Source organism: Sycon ciliatum, chromosome 4, assembly GCF_964019385.1.
Source record: "Sycon ciliatum chromosome 4, ocSycCili1.1, whole genome shotgun sequence".
Taxonomy (NCBI): domain Eukaryota; kingdom Metazoa; phylum Porifera; class Calcarea; order Leucosolenida; family Sycettidae; genus Sycon; species Sycon ciliatum.
The window spans coordinates 17713976-17731475 of NC_088646.1; the positions used below are offsets into that span (position 1 = coordinate 17713976).

Genomic DNA, 17500 nt, shown 5'->3' on the forward strand with positions numbered 1-17500 from the left:
GCCACCAAGGACATGCATGAAACCACTGCACAGAAAATGATTTTTAAATGATTAAAAAGCTACCCTAGTACTCGTACAATTATCTATTTAATTAAATTAAAAAAAGCCTATTGATAACTGTAGCCCATGGTGATCACTGCGTCGTAGCACGCTAGCTGCCATTCAAACTCCTCAATACTGCTTTGAGATAATAATAATAATTATTATTGTATTTGTCCTGATTCACAGCGACTGGGTGCGATCACACTACTTGTAGCCTAGCTATTCAGTCCTCTTTAGACCAAAACTGTATACAGCGTGTACTTCACTAGTAGTACATCTTCGTGACTGCATTTTACAAAAAAAGTGCGTGGACGTGCTAGCTCAACGAGTTACGTGCAACCCCTACCGTTGCTGCCTGTTATAAGGATGCGCTTTCTCCGCTGTACTAGCTGTGCCGATGCCATGGTCAGAATGCTAACCGATGGCGCAGCGGCAATGGCCTGAGCGGAGGTCAACGGATTGGATTCTAGCTAGGCCAGAAAAATAATTGTACATCCACCGTCAATTATTTCGAACGTAGCCATCTCGCGCGTCAAGACACGCTATCGAAATCTGCCGGTCAGCGCAGCGCACAATGACGATTCCTCTCCTTGCCAAGCAATTCTTCACCTTACTGAATTGGCAGTTTCCCAAGTCCTTCATTGGCGTTGGTTCAAACAACAGTCAGTAAATTCGGAGTTGGCGCACGCGTGAGCCTCAGTGACAGCTCGGCGACATTGACAGCATCCGTCCGCTACAACCAGGATGATTACCACTCCAACGCTAAACGCGACGGTTCGCCTGCCAACTGCCACGACTAGGCTATGCCGGCTACGGACGTGTCGACAGCTCTCAGCCTACTCAGGTCGCCGGATATCCGGATGGCGAAGACAAGCAGGTAAGTCACGAACTAACGAAGTGGCATTGTGTGGCAGAATTAATTCCAAGCCGTTTCTTACAACAGCTGGTTCATCGATGGGACCACTGACAACCTGTAGATCTACCTCCGGATTCATCAGCACTAGATCGCTGCTGCGTTGGCCTTGTCCAACACCATCATCATGACTTTCTTGTATTCATGACCATGCATCAGCACTTCAACTGCCTGGCTAGGCTGTGCAGTGTACTGTAGTGTAGTCTGTACTAGGAGTGTATCCGGCATACTCCATGGATCCACCAATATTACAATAGCCTGCACCATCACCGTGATCATGGTGATAGGGTGAGTAGATCTACTAAGAATAACCCAGTGACTAACGCAGTTGTAATTGGGGAATTGGCCTTGTTGGACAATACAACTCCCCTCCCCACCCCCCCCCCCCCCCCCCGCCCCGGAAGAGGGGAGAGAGATTCAAAAGGAATATTGGAAAGATGACTCGATTGGCTCAGCCTGGAAAACCGCCCAACGGTCGACACCCCCAGAAATCCCTAAACTCTGGGTGGACTTGGAAATGATCCCACCCTTATGAAGCTATGGGCTCACCACACCTCAGTAAGTGGGCGAGGACAAGCTTATTTATTATTATTATGTGCTTGTTCGCGTAGACATCAGCATGGCCTGCAAATCATGCAAACCAGCCAAAAATGTTCGCATAAGCCACTTCGAATAGATACAAAAGACCACAACAGTTTCAGAAAAAGAAGAAATATGCGAAAAGAAGACAAAAACTAGGGTGCTGACACCACTCAGGCACAGATGCCCACCCAACCGCTTTGGTCAGCAGCAAGAGCACGGAACGCCTCCAGATCGACTTTGCTTGACAAGGAAAGTCCAATCCGCTTGGCATCATCTTGTAGTAGCGTTGGTAGTGTGTGTCTTGGTCGTCCCCTCCAGCCCGCTGGACGAGGCTCTGCGAAGTACGCTCCCATGGCCAGTGATGGTGGGGAGTCAGCCGGGAGCCGGAGGACGTGCCCAAAGAGCCTCCACCTAGCTCTCAAGATGATAATGCCGAGAGGAACCGCGCCGGTACGCTCATAGAGCCTCTCGTTCCTAATCCGATTCGGGAACACAATGCCGATTAGCGCCCGCAGCTGTTTTCGGTGGAAGGCCTCAATACGGCTCAGCTGCTGTTTCGTTGGTGCCCATGTTGCACAATTGTAGCAGAGTACAGGGAGTACAAAGGCATTATAGAGCCGGATGCGGAGATCCTCCGAAACTAGCGACATACGGATCCACAGCGTCCACAGTTTACCAAAGGCAACAGTTGCCAGTTGCTGTCGCCGTAGCATATCCTCGGCATCACCTAATAGGGACCCGAGTTTCTTGGTGGTTCGCCACTCCTCCTCGATGCGATCAGTGTGCCGTTCGATGTGCGTGTGCTCTGTTTTGGTCTCATTCACTTTCAAATCCCATTCGAGGAGCTTGTTGGATATGGTTGGAAGGAGGGTCCGCAGCCTCTCACCATCAGTAGTCACGAAATCCATATCGTCGGCGTAGGCAGTTTCAGTTGGTAACCCCAGGGAGATATCGGCAGGGGGACGTGGTAGAAGAAGAGGCCGGACATCACGCAGCGCACCCTCAAGGTACACAATGAAAAGAACAGGAGACAACGAGTCACCTTGGGGTGTGCCGCGGAGAGTGGGGAATGACGGGCCCTTAGCGGATGGGAGTACAACCCGCAGTACGGTGTCCTGGAGGAGGTAACTGATCATTCGGATTTCATCCGGCTGCAAGAACGATCCCAGCACCGAGATGAGCCGTGGCCTGCTTATACAGTCAAACGCTTTTGACATATCAATGCCTAGGATATCCAGCGCACAGCGATAGCGTTGGCATCGAGCCGCCAACCATCGGTATGACCACACAACATCTGTGGTGCTTCTGCTGGGGCGGAAACCACTCTGTGTGTGTGCAACGAAGTTGTTGACGTCCTTGTTGATCCTCCGCAGCACAGTCAATGATAGAATCTTCCTGAGCGCTGTGAGTAAAACCACGGGCCGTAGGTGAGCGACTGGTCCCCTTGATTTGCCAGGCTTTTGTAACGGAATAAGCGACCCACTACCGATGCTGTTCAGGGGCAGGCCTGTCTCGACGGCAGAGTTGAGGACCTGGGCGATATTGGAGTAGACGAGGGCAGGTGAGTACTTTAGCAGCTCCCCTGGCATGTTATCTGGGCCACTTGACCTGCCATTGTTCAACGAGGACAAGCTAGGTGTAAAAAAAGGCATTGACGGCATCAAGGTATCCGTCCTGGGATCCAACTGCATTTACCCCTGCCGCCCGTGAAGGTAATACTTGCTACTAATGTGGGTGGCTAAATCAGAGTGGATCTGATAACGGCTTTCTATACTTTCTACATAATAAAGTAGCGTGCTCCACTGTCCGAAGAGTGCTCAATACCCATATAGGGCAGAGCGTTCCACACAAGAGAGAGAGAGAGAGAGAGAGAGAGAGAGAGAGAGAGAGAGAGAGAGAGAGAGAGAGAGAGAGAGAGAGAGAGAGAGAGAGAGAGAGAGAGAGAGAGAGAGAGAGAGAGAGAGAGAGAGAGATAGATAGAGAGAGGTGAAGCTGTGTTGCAACTCCGAGTTTCACGTGGTCACGATCATCAGGCAACTGATGATCGGGACTACGTGAAACTCGGAGTTGCAACACAGCTTCCCCTCTCTCTCTTGTATACTTTCTATAATTATAATTTTTTTCTATTTGAAGTACCGTAAAGTCTTGTATAAAAGCCGCACTTGAATAGAAGCCGCCCTCAAATAGAAGCCGCAATTTTGGGCCCATCAAATCACACATAAGCCTGGTTTTAGTGTTGACATACATAGAAATACCTGTCTTGTATAGAAGCCTGTCTCATATAGAAGCCTGCAAAATTTCACCAAGAAAGTCATAGAAGCCGCGGCTTTTATACAAGACTTTACGGTATACATACCTGTTCACCGATGGACTACGTCCGGCTAGAGCAACTCTTGTGTAATCAATAGTGCTAGTGAAGCCTTTTTCCTATCCACACACACGCACGCACGCACGTACACATGCACATACACACCACACATACCCTTGAACCTTGAACGCCCATCCACAGTCAGGATGATAGCGGTGTCAGACAGAGCAGAAGCGAGAATATCTCTTTAAATCTTCAGGGCGGGAGAAGGCACGACCACATACACAGCGGACTTCCTTCACCACCATCCGCTGAGGCCTCAGACGACGGCACAACTGCCTCCTTTCCCCACGGTTCTGCGCAAGCCCACACCAATGCTCCTTGGGTATGTCTATTGTGCGGAAATCCTGCTGCACAACATCCCTCCAATGCCGGTTCGGGCCATGATGTGGGCGGGTCTGCACATGCACACACACAAGCGTGCGCGCACGCACACGCACACACACACACACATGTATGAAATAAAGCGCTATGTAAAGTCTTTTACGTAGCGACCGAATAAAAATGTGCTTCTACCAGCCCAATTCAGTAACAATTAGTACATACTCCACCAGAGTGTGCAACTCCACTGTGGGTACAGTCCCGGCAGAATTTCAAGTTGACGTCATTTTTGTGATGCAATGTGCACTGTACAAGTATTACTTATCCTGGACCTGTGGCTGATAAATCCCGATTTTATCCTGTACAAACTAGTTCAAGGAGCGCGTGTGATACGTTCACACTCCGTAACATAACAGGGAGTGGTAAATGCGGTATTTTGCTACTCCCTGACTTACTACAGAAGTGATTATATTGAAACACTAGGGCTCAAACCTGAAAATGGGGGTGCGACTTATATACCGTATTATCTCTAATATAAGCACGGTCCTTTATTTTTTCAATGTACCTCCGCCCCGTGCTATTAATGGAGACGTTCCTTTATTGGAGACTGTTCCATTATTATTTCAACCTCATTTCAGAGGCTTGTTGCCATGCCAAATTCATGTCAGACACACACATTTCAGGGTTTTTTCGCCGGTACAGATAATGAATTTACACAGTGTGCTTATAATGGAGACTGAGCACTTTATTTTTTGAATGCCGCCCCAAGGTGTTCTTTATTGGAGACGTGCTATTATTGGAGACTGTGCTTATATTAGAGATAATACGGTAAATCAAGTGTCACATGATTGTAATCAGGGAAATACGGGACATCACAATGCGAGGAGCATTACATCATAAAACGACGTCAACTTGAAATTCTGTCGGGAGAGCAGGGTATGTGTGAGTTGCACGCTCTTGGAGGGTTAAGTACTCTTACTAGCACTAGATGTTCAGCAGGGAGTCAACTCCCTCTCCTAGTAGGTGGTATTCTGTCCCCGGGGAAATTCGCGATTACGCGGCCGCGCTTTTTTCCGCGTTTTTTTGCGATTTTTTAAAAGACCGCGTTTTCCGAGATTTTCCCGCGTTTTTGGAACTTTTTTCAAGTTTTTTGTTGCACTACACGTACACACAGTGCACTGTTCGGTCAGCAACGTCTCATCGTGGCGGCTTTGTACTCAAATATGACGAGGGCTTACACCAGAGACTTGTAACTGATTGATTTCACTACATACTCACTGAAAATTGCCTCATATCAACTGCAAACTTGCCGCATATCAATAATATTCACCGCATATTAAGCGCATATTTACCGCAAATTCACCGCAAATTGGAGAGGTTCCGCATAACGTAATTACGTTAGTAAAAAACGTAGTCGATCTACGGAAAGTCTTACGTAAACTGCATGCGCATCTGTGTTCCGCCATACGGAGTTTTCAAATCACGTAGCTGGCCTTGGCAACTCCGAACGCGGCAGTGTACGACCAGATCGACCTGGGGAGAGAGTCATAAATTTGTACTCCAATCCACTTACGGACCAGCTGCGTTATCAGAGCCCTATCTACGTACTCTACATAGACAACTTTACGTAAGTAGAGTGCAAACTCGCGAATTCACGGGTTTCCCCCGCCCACTAACGTAAAGTTGCTCAACTTTACGTAGTGCGGAACCTCTCTAATATGCCGCGTTTTTTCCGCGATTTTCCCCGGGGACAGGGTATTGCATGTACTGGCACTTGGCCTTCATTACGGGCAGGGAGTAAATGCAGGGAGTAAATGCAGTGGATCCCTGGACGCATACCCTGATGCCGGAAATCCTTTTTCTGCACCTTGTCCTCCTCCACTTCCTGAGGTGTGGTGAGCCCATGGCATACGTGGGAACATTACCAAGTCCAGCTAGAGTCCCGGGGGGGGGGGGGGGGGGGGGGGTGTTAGCCGTTGGGTGGTTCCAATCGCCAACCGAGTCATCTTCCCGAGATTCCCTTTGAATCTCTCTCCCATCTCTCGGGGAGACCCACTTGAACCGTTTCTGACAGTATAAGTGTGTGTGGGTGTGTAAATTTCGTTGCATGATGGTCAATTATAGTGTCTCAATAGAAAATGATCGGCAAAATGCCCACAAATAGCATTGTCTGACAAGCACCCAGCAAAGCAGAGGAGAACAGAAAGAGCAACTCTGTGTGATACAAATCGGGATTATACACAGTGTGCACCTCCACAAACAGTGAGTAAAAATAAGCTACAGATTTGGGTTCAGATTGGACAGCGAGTAGTGTTGTAAAATATGGCGAGACGGAGGAGGAGAAACAAGGGCTGCTCTAAACGATATCCAAGCGGTGCAACGGACAGTAAAAATAGAGGAGTGTGCACCGAAAGAAACAGCCAGTGAAGTAGAAGACACTAATGCCATACTACAAAAAAATACAATGGGAAGGGGGGGGGGGGAGTAGAATTCCAAAATGCTAAAAATGGGAAAAGACCTAGATAAAAACCTTCAAATCTACATATCCGATACGAAGCAGTCGCAGAAGGGAAGTTTAATAGAATTGCATATAGAGCTTATGGATACAATGTGCACGTATAAACCTTTTGTTTTGTTTTGCGATACCTGATGTACACAATGATGAAGCCAGGGCGCATGTACATGGAGCTTGAGAGACAACGGCCGCCGTGCGCAAAATCAGCGATAAGACACACCACCTGATAGCAAGCACTTCAGAGTGAGCTGCCGCCACCGTACACCGCTTCATCGTAATCAGATACACTTGCAGCAGCAGCAGAAGCAGCAACAGGTGTGATTGGGTTGGGATTGGCGGTGGCAGCCAACAGGTTCAGGCTCAGCGTGCTACTGTATGAACTCATATCCGGATAGGTCCTCGGCTGCAGGCTAAGATCAGGGGCAGAATGAGATGAACACTGTGACACTATATTGGCATCTTCAATAGCGACTGGCTGCAAAGGCAGCGACTGCAAGCTGAAAGACATTGGGTCTCTCAACTGCGGAGCAGAGGAAGAAAGACTCAGGCTGGGTAGAGCAGTCAGGTCAGCCAAGGATCGGCGTGGACGGGGGTGTGAAGAGTTTGATGACTGCTGCGACGCAGGCTGCGCATAGCAGTGCTCATCGGAGAATCCCCGGCTGTGCACATGGACTAGGGAAACATTGCTGGAAGCTGGCAGGTACGCGTGATCAAAGCTATTCGACACGACAGTGTACGAATTGCCTTCTGCAACATCCGGAAAGTTGCTATCAAAGAATTGGACCGGCGTCATACATGTAGGAAAGCGGTTGTTGTTGCGCAAGGGAATTTTCGCATTCGGTGCCGCTTTCATTAACTGCGTGGCTCCGGTCTTCCGCACAGGTATACCGCTGGCTTCATCCTTGCGCAAGCCGCCGGTGCGTGCCGACGTGCCCGACGCGGCCTGTGCTTCAGTGCGAGATGTCCTGCGGCCTGCGCCACCACGTTTCCGCCGCACAGGCACGTCTTCTACATAGTCGTGTGCACTAGAGCCAGGATAGTCTGCACCGCCGGCGGCGGTGGCAGCGGCGGCCGAACTCAACACATCCACATTAGGCACACTGGCAGGAGTTGGAAGAGCTGCTGCAGAAACCAGCGACCCAACGTTGACCACGGATGGAGTAAAGACAGAAGTAGAAACTGGTAACGTTGCAGACGCACCATCCGTCGTTGCACAGGGCGCCTTATCAACCTCTGCACACGCCTTCACCAGATACTCGAGGGGATTACTATACTCCAGGGGACTACTATACTCGATGCTCTGCTGCTGGTGTGAAACACCACTGGTGATGCCATGATGACCAGTTGGAGCAGATGTACTGATGCTGACGGCGTCCCACTGGCTGCAATTCGATGGTGCTAGCTGGTAGGCTAAAGATTCTTGGTCATCCCTGCACACATACACAGTGGTGGAGAGCCGCCGCATTCAGACACATAAACCACGCTGTGCAAAAACACGTAGGCAATGACTGAAAACCGCTGCAGCAATTTTAGATGCATAACAGTCATGTTTTCCAAATAGCCACTGCATAACAGCGTAATTCTTGTGGCTGGCCGAATGTTGTTATTCGTAAGGTTGACCGTAGGTTTTATTGGCCATTGCGCGGACTCGAAATTCGGAGGCAGGTGCGCGCCCTGCATTTTAACTACATGTAGAGTATTTGCCAGAGTATAACGTGCACCCCCCTTTTTCTTTTACCAACGTTTTGGCAATCCAAGGTATATCCGGAGTATAATGCGCAGCCCAGACTTGAGAACATCAAGGATTATAAAGACAGTTCAGGTGGAATCCTGATAATTCGAATATGGCTTAATTCGAACATACCACTTAATTAGAAGTTTTTCCAGGACCGATTTCTATCAATACGATTCCCACATAAACAAATTCTGATAATTCGAACCTCGAACTGGACTTGTTAGAAGTCCCACGGATTCCACTTACATAGAAAATGTGTGGTATTTGTGCTGATAATTCGAAGTTAGGAAAGTGAAATTCAGAGTTCACTGTACTGGTCAGGTCAGTTTGCATGAGCAGGCTGTGCCGGTCAGTTCAGTATCCGTGAAATCTGTGTCTAAGGTCCATAGCGCAGCTCTGCGTGACCATGAGAGCATTTTGACATACAATATTGCGTTGTGGGTGCATGTACGGATAATTAGAAGTTTTTTCCTGGCATTTTGGGGTTCAAATTATCAGGATTCCACCTGTATTATAGTGCGACCATGGACGAAATTATCATAAAATTGTTAAAAACGTGGACTTTTGTATAATGCATGTGCTAACTATGGGATATCATACCCATCTTGCGTTTGCAGTGTAGCTGGCAGAAGACAGCACAAATGCATCAGAGACTCAGAGGTTGGCAACTTCGCGAAAGTAGTTTGATAAATCGCACTACCTTTCGAAGTGCATGTATTCTCATATTCGGAGCATAGTGCGCACCTGCGATCAGGGGCCTGAAACAGCTCATCTAAAGTGCACACTGTACACCGGCAAATACGGTACATCTGGATATGGGCGCATCGATTGCATGTATGCAATTTGTTAGACCATTCCATTTTTGCCCCTCCTAAAATTCGCGAATTTCAAGCCTCGAAACGGTTGCCTTCGGCCCACGTTCAGCAGCCGTCTACAGTTGTGCTGGGTGAAATCCGACACAAATTGCAAACCTGGCGCCCTGCACCAGGTCCAATTACATCACTGTATTTGCATATGTGTGTACAGTCAACTTTGCGTATAACGACACTCGGCGGGGCATCAGAAAAGTGTCCTTATTCGCGAAGTGTCCTTATACCCGAAGTCTCATATTATGTACTTGAAGTACTACAGTTAGATGGGACTTAGCTCTGGGCATGGAAATTCTGTCGTTATTCACGAATTGTCGTTATATCCGCAGTTGATATTGGCGAAGTTGACTGTGCCACTTCCGGGGCGTCAAGGACCGTGCAAGTTCTGGCTGCCAAATGTGCACTTTGGGCCGGATTTCACCGAGCGCAACTGTAGTTTCTGAAATGCGTTTGCCGAATCTTGGGTGAAATACAGACGATGTATAACATACGGGTTACCACAGCATTGAAGAAACATTAGGGGCCGTCCAGTATTATCTTATACACGTAACGAAAAAAGTTTTGTTTATGGGTGGGTGGGTTGAGGAGAGTTTCGTTTTGAAAATATTGATGGCTGAAGTATCAATCCTTCTAGCTTTTTAAGCTAGAATGGATTGATAAACGAGAGAGCTTGGGAGCTCAGGGCCCTGCGCTATGCTTTTTTGCCTAGCTCATCATGCATGTTATTACAGGCTGATGGAAATGTTTTCCATTGATTGGCTACATCATTGTCGTCTACCACCTTGATGACCTAGGCAAAAAAGCATAGGGATGTTATAACTTTTTCATTTCTCCTATTTTTCAAGACAGAACCTAGGATTCAAACCCGCATTATCGCCCCGCATGCATTCTCCCGATACACTTCGCATATATACTCATTCTTCCAAGTTGCTTCACGTTATGATCTTGCATTTGAAAGCCCTGTTTGAATATTGTGGCCAGCTGTCTTTGATCGTAAGGTACGTGACAGGTACGGAATAGCGCCAGGCATGCCGACGGCACAAACACACAAACAAACACGGAATTAAAGCTGTGTGGACCCTGGCTAGCACCAGACATTTACTGAAGTAACGTCTTTTGCATACCTACGGGAATAAAAGGGGGTTTGTCAACTGACAACCGCTCTATTTAGTTGTTATTCACTCTTTAGATGAAAACATTCTGACGATGGGTGACTAGTCGTACACCAGTCACCTGGTCACCGTGCCTGCAGGGTACAACTTACAGCCTGTTTGACCTTTTTTGGGTGCAGTCCTGTCACTCGAGTTGAACTCGAGTTGAACCTTGGTGTGAAAATTGTCGCCTGCTGGCGCGGTGACTACACAGGAGCACGTGACCGCTTGTTCAACCAGGTTCGATTGGGAATAAAGGAGGAACGCTGCATCGCAGCTTTCTCGGACCAAAACCAGTCGACTCAGCGTCCAAAAGACTACAACATATGGGTCAATCGCGGTCATCCGTGCTTTTATAAGAACGAAATGGCACTTTTAGTGACATTTTGCATACAAATCCCCATCTAGTAGGGCGCAGTCACCCAGTTTCGGTGGAAGTGCGCAAGTTCGATTGGGATTAAAGTAGGAAGGGAGCGTCTCAGCTTCCTCGGACCACGACCATTCGACTCAGCACCCCGAAGACTACAACTGGTGAAATTTAGATTTTAGCCTTAACTTCCCCTTTAATAAAAGAATTTTCATCTAAAGAGTGAATAGCAACTAAATAGAGCGGTTGTCAGTTGACAAACCCCTTTTTATTTACAATGCAGTTGCGTGATGTCCACCACTTTCTTCTGATAGAATGGATTGATATTTCGAAAAATATATTGACTTCCCTCAAACCTGTGAATATTTTATTACTTGGGGCTCCCCGCATGCTAGTTAGTAAGTGAAGTGTGTGGGTTACAGTGAGGGCGGCGTCCCGCCCACCTGTGTGGATTCACATGAAGCGTGAGTTACAAAGACTGAAGAAAGTGTTGAACGGTCACTGCTGGGATGACAGCTACACCATAGCTCAGTGGTTAGAGCATCGCTGGCCTCAAGCAAAGGTCCCTGGTTCGAGTCCTGGTGGTGACAGTCAATTTTTTCTTCAGACTCTTCCCGCTTGCGTCTTTCCGTCAAATATGTGAATATTAAAAAAATATTCCAGAACGTTTTCTTGTCGCAATTATTTAAAATGGAATTCGTGACAAATGGGCCGTCCAGGGTTAGCGATTGTTTTTACAAAACGAAAAGTTTTAGTATTATAACATAATTACGTTAGTAAGATACGTAGTCGGTCTACGGAAAGTCTTACGTACAGTAGCGGCTCAGCTTCCTCCGTACGGCATCAGCCGTGCTAGATCCAAAGCACCGGACAATTGTGTACTGTGGCTTTGTCCGCCCTGTGTTAGAGTATGGCATGTTTGTGTGGATGAGCGCGGCCTCCACCACTTTGGCCCGTCTCACTGCGCCGTGCACTACACATACACATGTAACTGGAGACGGATCATACTTCCCAAGCCTCGACATTCGACGCACCGTAGCAGGGCTCTGTTTCCTGTATAAGCTACAGGGTCCGAAAATGCTGAAAGCCATTCTGCCACCAGCAGCAGCCGCACAGCAATGCCGCATGTCTACTCGTGAGACAACCGGATCTATAGCACATAATCCCGTCACAACTCGCCAGTATCCTTCCTCCTCAGTCACGAAACAAACACATTCCACTCATTTCACCACTCCTTTATCGCAACGTGCAATCAGCTCCCACCTACACTTCTGCAGTCTCCCCCTTCTCGCAGAGGTATGCACACCTTCAAGAAACATGTCAACGACCACTTGCGGCACAGCAAGTGGGAGTGGGCCATAGACAGGTTACGATCTCTCCATCCAGGCCAACACACCAGCCTAATATACTGACCGCACTCCAGCCCCCATTCTACCCCTTTCGGATCCCCTTCACTCAACTTTAAACCTTGTCTCTCCCAGTCATAGTACCTTATGCAATTATCAGTTCTCTCTATCTTCATATTTCCAAGGTGCACTGCTTTTACTATTGTTATGTCCTATCTCAATCTCCAATTTTCTCCATTATCGTTTTCGAAGGTGCTTTCCTATTGGATGCACATGTTATCTTCTCCTTCGTACCGGCGTACACGAGTAACGATGAATCCGAGACCCTTGGCCGGAGAAGTTACTTCTACGTAAAGTTGCTCACCGTCACGTAGTGTGGAACCTCTCTAATGCCGGATGGCCCCTAGGCTGTATGTGTTGTCAGTACCACAGAGATGCCTAACAACAGCAGTGTGCGCCCAAACTACACGTACCTTCTCCAGTGTAAGGGATGTATGTCGGGGACCTGAACACCATAACAGGATATTTACACACACACACACACACACACACACACACACACACACACACACACACACACGCAATCACAATGGAACTCACAGAAGTTCTTTATGGTCGGTCTCAATTGGCATTACAGCACAGAAATGCGATACCTCACAACCTTTTCCGGGGCAAACCTTTAGTCCCAATCACCCGGTTTTTCATAATACTGGGCATCCTGGAAAGAATGATGTCCACCAGCAGAGCAGAATGAGCTGCAAGTGAACATCACCGATGTCACAAACCCAATGCTACGGCACCTCAAAAAGTCCCTTTAAGTTCAAATGGTCCCGGAGCTGGACATACATGTACGTGTACATAACCACAGAAATTCTCTCTCCACCAGTCACACTCTTGCTCGTCGATGTGTCTTTAGGTGCCGTCCGTAATTATCGATCTTTGTCACGAAGAGAAAAAGTTTCGTTCATGGGTGGGTGGGTTGAGGAGAGTTTCGTTTTGAAAATTATCGATAGCTGAAACATCAATCCATTCTAGTTGTCAAGTCAATGTTTTTCGTGGAAGGGGGTGGGTGGGTGGGTGGGTGGTTGGGGGAGGGTCAAAACTAAACTTTTTCGTTTAGTGAAAATTATCGATAATGCCGGATGGCCCCTGAATAGATCATTTGATTTTTTTCATTTGGCTCACATACTGGAAGTATGCTGGGGTGAATCAGCATGATTCAAGGGGAAATCCCTGTTACTCAACAATGCTTTGTCCACAGGTCAAGTTAGTTGAGAATTCTGACTGTTCGTCAATGGTGTTGGGCAAGGCAACTTTTGCATGACTTTCTGGTGCCAGTGACTCAAACGATAGTGATCATCCTGAAAGATTTACGGACAACGGTGGAAAGAGGATGAAATTGGTTCCCGGTTGCCATTGCAAACAAATACGAACATTGAACTTGCCTGGCATAATCCAACAGTTGCTTGACGCAATTCTTTCTCCTGCCTATCCATACCCTGGGTACGACCCGAAACCGGGGATATTTTCCCCGCAAACAGCAGGGAGGTTAACTGTCACGAAATTGATTTTTGGCACAACCGACTCGGGCTTAGATTTCTGGACGTTCCATTGCATGAAGAGGTTTTTTGGTTTTTTGTTTTAAATTTTACTGCACAAGAACTGCAAGTTCAAATTAGTGCCGCACTTTGAAGCAGATGTTGGCCTCTGCTGAGCCCCCCCCCCCCCCCTTCCCACCCCTTTCCTCTAAAAAAAACTTACGGTTTTCCGAGTCGGGTTCGTAGCTTCTGCAGGCAATTGTGGGAAAAGGAAAATAAAATAATTCCCTCAGTTGATTTCAAAACTGCCTTTCCTGCTGTTATGTGAGCAGCGAAATTATGTTGTAAAAGAAGGATCCACGGGCGGGATTCATACCCCGCACCCGTCCCTCCGGGACTGTTCCCTACCAATAAGGCCATCGGGGATTACACACACACACACACACACACACACACACACACACACACACACACACACACACACACACACACACACACACACACACGTACGCACACACACACACACACACACACACACGCACACACACACCCGTGGCTCCTTCTCGCTACACTGCTCCCCCGCCCAAACAGGCTGTGATCCCCGGTAGCCTAATCGGTAGGGCACTATGCCGGAAAGACAGGGGTGCTGAGTTCGAATCCCGCTCTGGATCCTTCATTTGCAACATTAATTAACACACTATTATTAAATCGTGGAACTGCAGAGAATTATCAGTGATTCACGGATCAATCAGGAGTTATCAGGAGCCTTATTTCATTGTTGTAATCACATGTGCCATGTTAATGCTTAGCATACATGAGTTCTGCAGAGTTTAGCAGCTGATTACAGGGTCACATAGTCCGGAGGTTCAAATCTCACACCATGATGAGCCGCTGGTCGCAATGCCTGCTCAAAGTGGAAGGGCCTGGAAGCCACACAGGAGTCCATTCGTTGCGGGACAAGACAAAAACTGATTTTATTTTATTGGGGCCATCCGGCATTATCGATAATTTTCACAAAAATGAAAAAGTTTAGTTATGACCCCCCCCCCCCCCCCCACGAAAATATATTGACTTGACAGCTAGAATGGATTGATGTTTCAGCTATTAATTTTTTTCATAACTCTCCTCGACCCACCCATATGCCATAAAAGAAACTTTTTTCGTTTTGTGTAAAAGATTGATAATTATGGTCGGTCCCTTAGGGGCCGTCCGTACATGTATTAGGGCTGTGTTTACATGAGAAATTTCAACCCGGGTCGAGTTCAGCCCGGGTTGAAAGTCTGTACGATAGACAAAAGAGGTGAGGGGGGGGGGGGGGGGGGGGTTGAAATCAACCCGGGGCGAAATTTCAACCCGGGTCAAGCGCAATGCGTCATGTAAACGCGCCATTCATTTTGTGTGCATGGCGGGTTGAAATCTGACCCGGGTCGAACTCAACCCGGGTTGAAACGCCTCATGTAAACACAGCCTTACTTAGAGACGTCTAACGGGCGTTTCTTTCTTGAACCACCCACCCACCCCCAGAAACGCCCCCCAAAAATATCACAACAAACACCATACTATGCACACATATACAGTACAGTCGACTCCACTTATAACGAACTCGCATATAGCGTATTTCGTGATAATAGCGAACCCTTGTCCATGTCCCTGTTTGAACCCATACAAAATTGACCCTTTATAGCGAACAGTTATGTGTCCCTGTCTCCCTGTCATAAATCCTTCGGCTCTACATTCATGTTATACAATAAGTAAACCGTTAAGTCTGCTGCAAACGCCCACCCCATTTTTGCAAGATCTGCTGGCCCCTACGCACTGTCACAGCTATCGTACGAAAGTGCATCTCACACCGTAGCGCGAAGAGCGCTTTGCTACGGTAAACTATGTCCACTTTCCAGTTTCAAAATCTCTTCAGGCACTAGCTACGAGCTAGCTCATAGTGATGATGATAATGATGATGTTGGTTGTTTTATTTCGCAAATCCAAACAGGAGTTTCTTTCGAATAACAAGGTAGGAAGAACATAGCATTGCAGGGACCAAATACACATCTGACGGTGTTTCAAGCAATCATTTCCCATTCACACAACGCGCAACGACAAGGGTTTTTTCTTGAGCACTTCAGAGTTTTCAACAAGTTAGCAGCGACTTTGTAGCTGTAGGTTCGGTGTCATTCTCCCTGTTCTCCTTGCAACTGCAGTACTGCAGCCGGGAAAGTCACTGAGTGACGCTTCGTCAAAACAATCCAATCTTCGGTGAATCACTGTTGCATTCAGACAGCGCGACATCGTGGAACTGCAGAGATTTTATGATTTGAAAACCAGATAGATTCTACGGCATTCCATATGGAGAACGAACTGATACCACTGGATACAAAGATGACTCATCTATCGAATGAAAGGATATCTTGACAGAAGTTTTCTTTGATGCAAGATAATGACAATCGCTTTTGCAGAGCCTCCTGCCCTGGTAAGACACAGGCAGTTTATAGGCATTACAGTCATTCTCCTACGCATTCAGCCTTCATGACGGTTTTGCACAGCTTTACTGACCTGAAAAAGACGAACATAGTATGGACTCGCTGGGGTGGGCGTTTGCTGCGACATGGGCGTTTGCAGTGGACTTTACAGTAAAGCGGGATTCACAGAAGCTTTTTTTGCGATGCGACACGCGATACAACAGCCGCGAAACCGGGAAGTCCCCAAATCGCAGCCATCTCACACCCCACGCAACTGCCGCAACTGGGCCGTCGCAGAAGTTGAGCTTGGCTCAACTTTTGCGATGCGACAAGCGATTTGGCGTACGATTTTGACCTTTTCTACAGCAAAGTTGTACAAAGGTTCTCAAGAGTTGCCTATAAATTTGTACAAGTTGTACCAAACCACGCGAATACCGTGGTGACGTACCCACCTGCATTGAACTTCGCGCCAAATCAGCAAGGCGTTGTCGCATCGCTGATTTCTTCTGTGAATGGTATTTCGCGAGTTCGCATCGCACGCGTCCGTCGCAGATCACGTCGCATCGCGTGTCGCATCGCAAAAAAAGCTGTGAATCCCGCTTAATACAGATGAGAGAGACAGTACGGAGAGAGACAATACGGAGAGAGAGAGAGACAATACGGAGAGAGAGAGAGACAGTACCGGGAGAGAGACAGTACCGGGAGAGAGACAGTACCGGGAGAGAGACAGTACCGGGAGAGAGACAGTACGGAGAGAGACAGTACGGAGAGAGACAGTACAGAGACAATACGGAGAGAGACAATACGGAGAGATACAGTACGGAGAGAGACAGGAGGGAGAGAGACAGTGCGGAGAGACAGTACAGAGAGAGAGAGAGTACCGGGAGAGAGAGTACCGGGAGAGACAGTACGGAGAGAGACAGTACAGAGAGAGAGACAGTACGGAGAGAGACAGTACAGAGAGAGAGAGACAGTACGGAGAGAGACAGTACAGAGAGAGACAGTACGGAGAGAGACAATGTTGTGACAAACACTATACTCTAAAGTCAGGGTTTGTTTTGTGTCGCTGCACACCTCGGAAGGGGAATCTCCACACACCCGTCATTTGCTTTGCAGGGTAGTTATAGAGACGTGGTTTCACTAACTCCACCAAACCAGCAATTATGTACTATTTCATGATGGCATCTGTCCTTCACAACCAACTAACTACGCAAGACCTCCAGGCCATACACACAGGTCCAGGAGGAAAAATCGAACGACAACAACAATGCGACATGTTTCTTGCGGGAGGGTTTCA

General features: G+C 47.7%; 2 protein-coding genes across 2 annotated transcripts in view; both read right to left on the reverse strand.

Annotated features, from left to right (window-relative positions):
* LOC135814764 (uncharacterized) overlaps positions 1-972 on the reverse strand; it is a 7891-nt gene extending 6919 nt beyond the window's left edge. Inside the window, exon 1 of the mRNA XM_065327933.1 lies at positions 389-972. Within this exon, the coding sequence (XP_065184005.1) occupies positions 389-446 (58 nt within the window). The 5' untranslated portion in view covers positions 447-972. The remainder of the gene's footprint in view (positions 1-388) is intronic.
* Positions 973-6310: 5338 nt separating this feature from the next.
* LOC135814766 (uncharacterized) overlaps positions 6311-17500 on the reverse strand; it is a 23333-nt gene continuing 12143 nt past the window's right edge. The window contains exons 5-7 of the mRNA XM_065327936.1: positions 13971-13996; positions 12683-12714; positions 6311-8171 (exon numbers count right to left, since the gene is read on the reverse strand). Coding sequence (XP_065184008.1) covers positions 6980-8171; positions 12683-12714; positions 13971-13996 — 1250 coding nt within the window. The 3' untranslated portion in view covers positions 6311-6979. The remainder of the gene's footprint in view (positions 8172-12682; positions 12715-13970; positions 13997-17500) is intronic.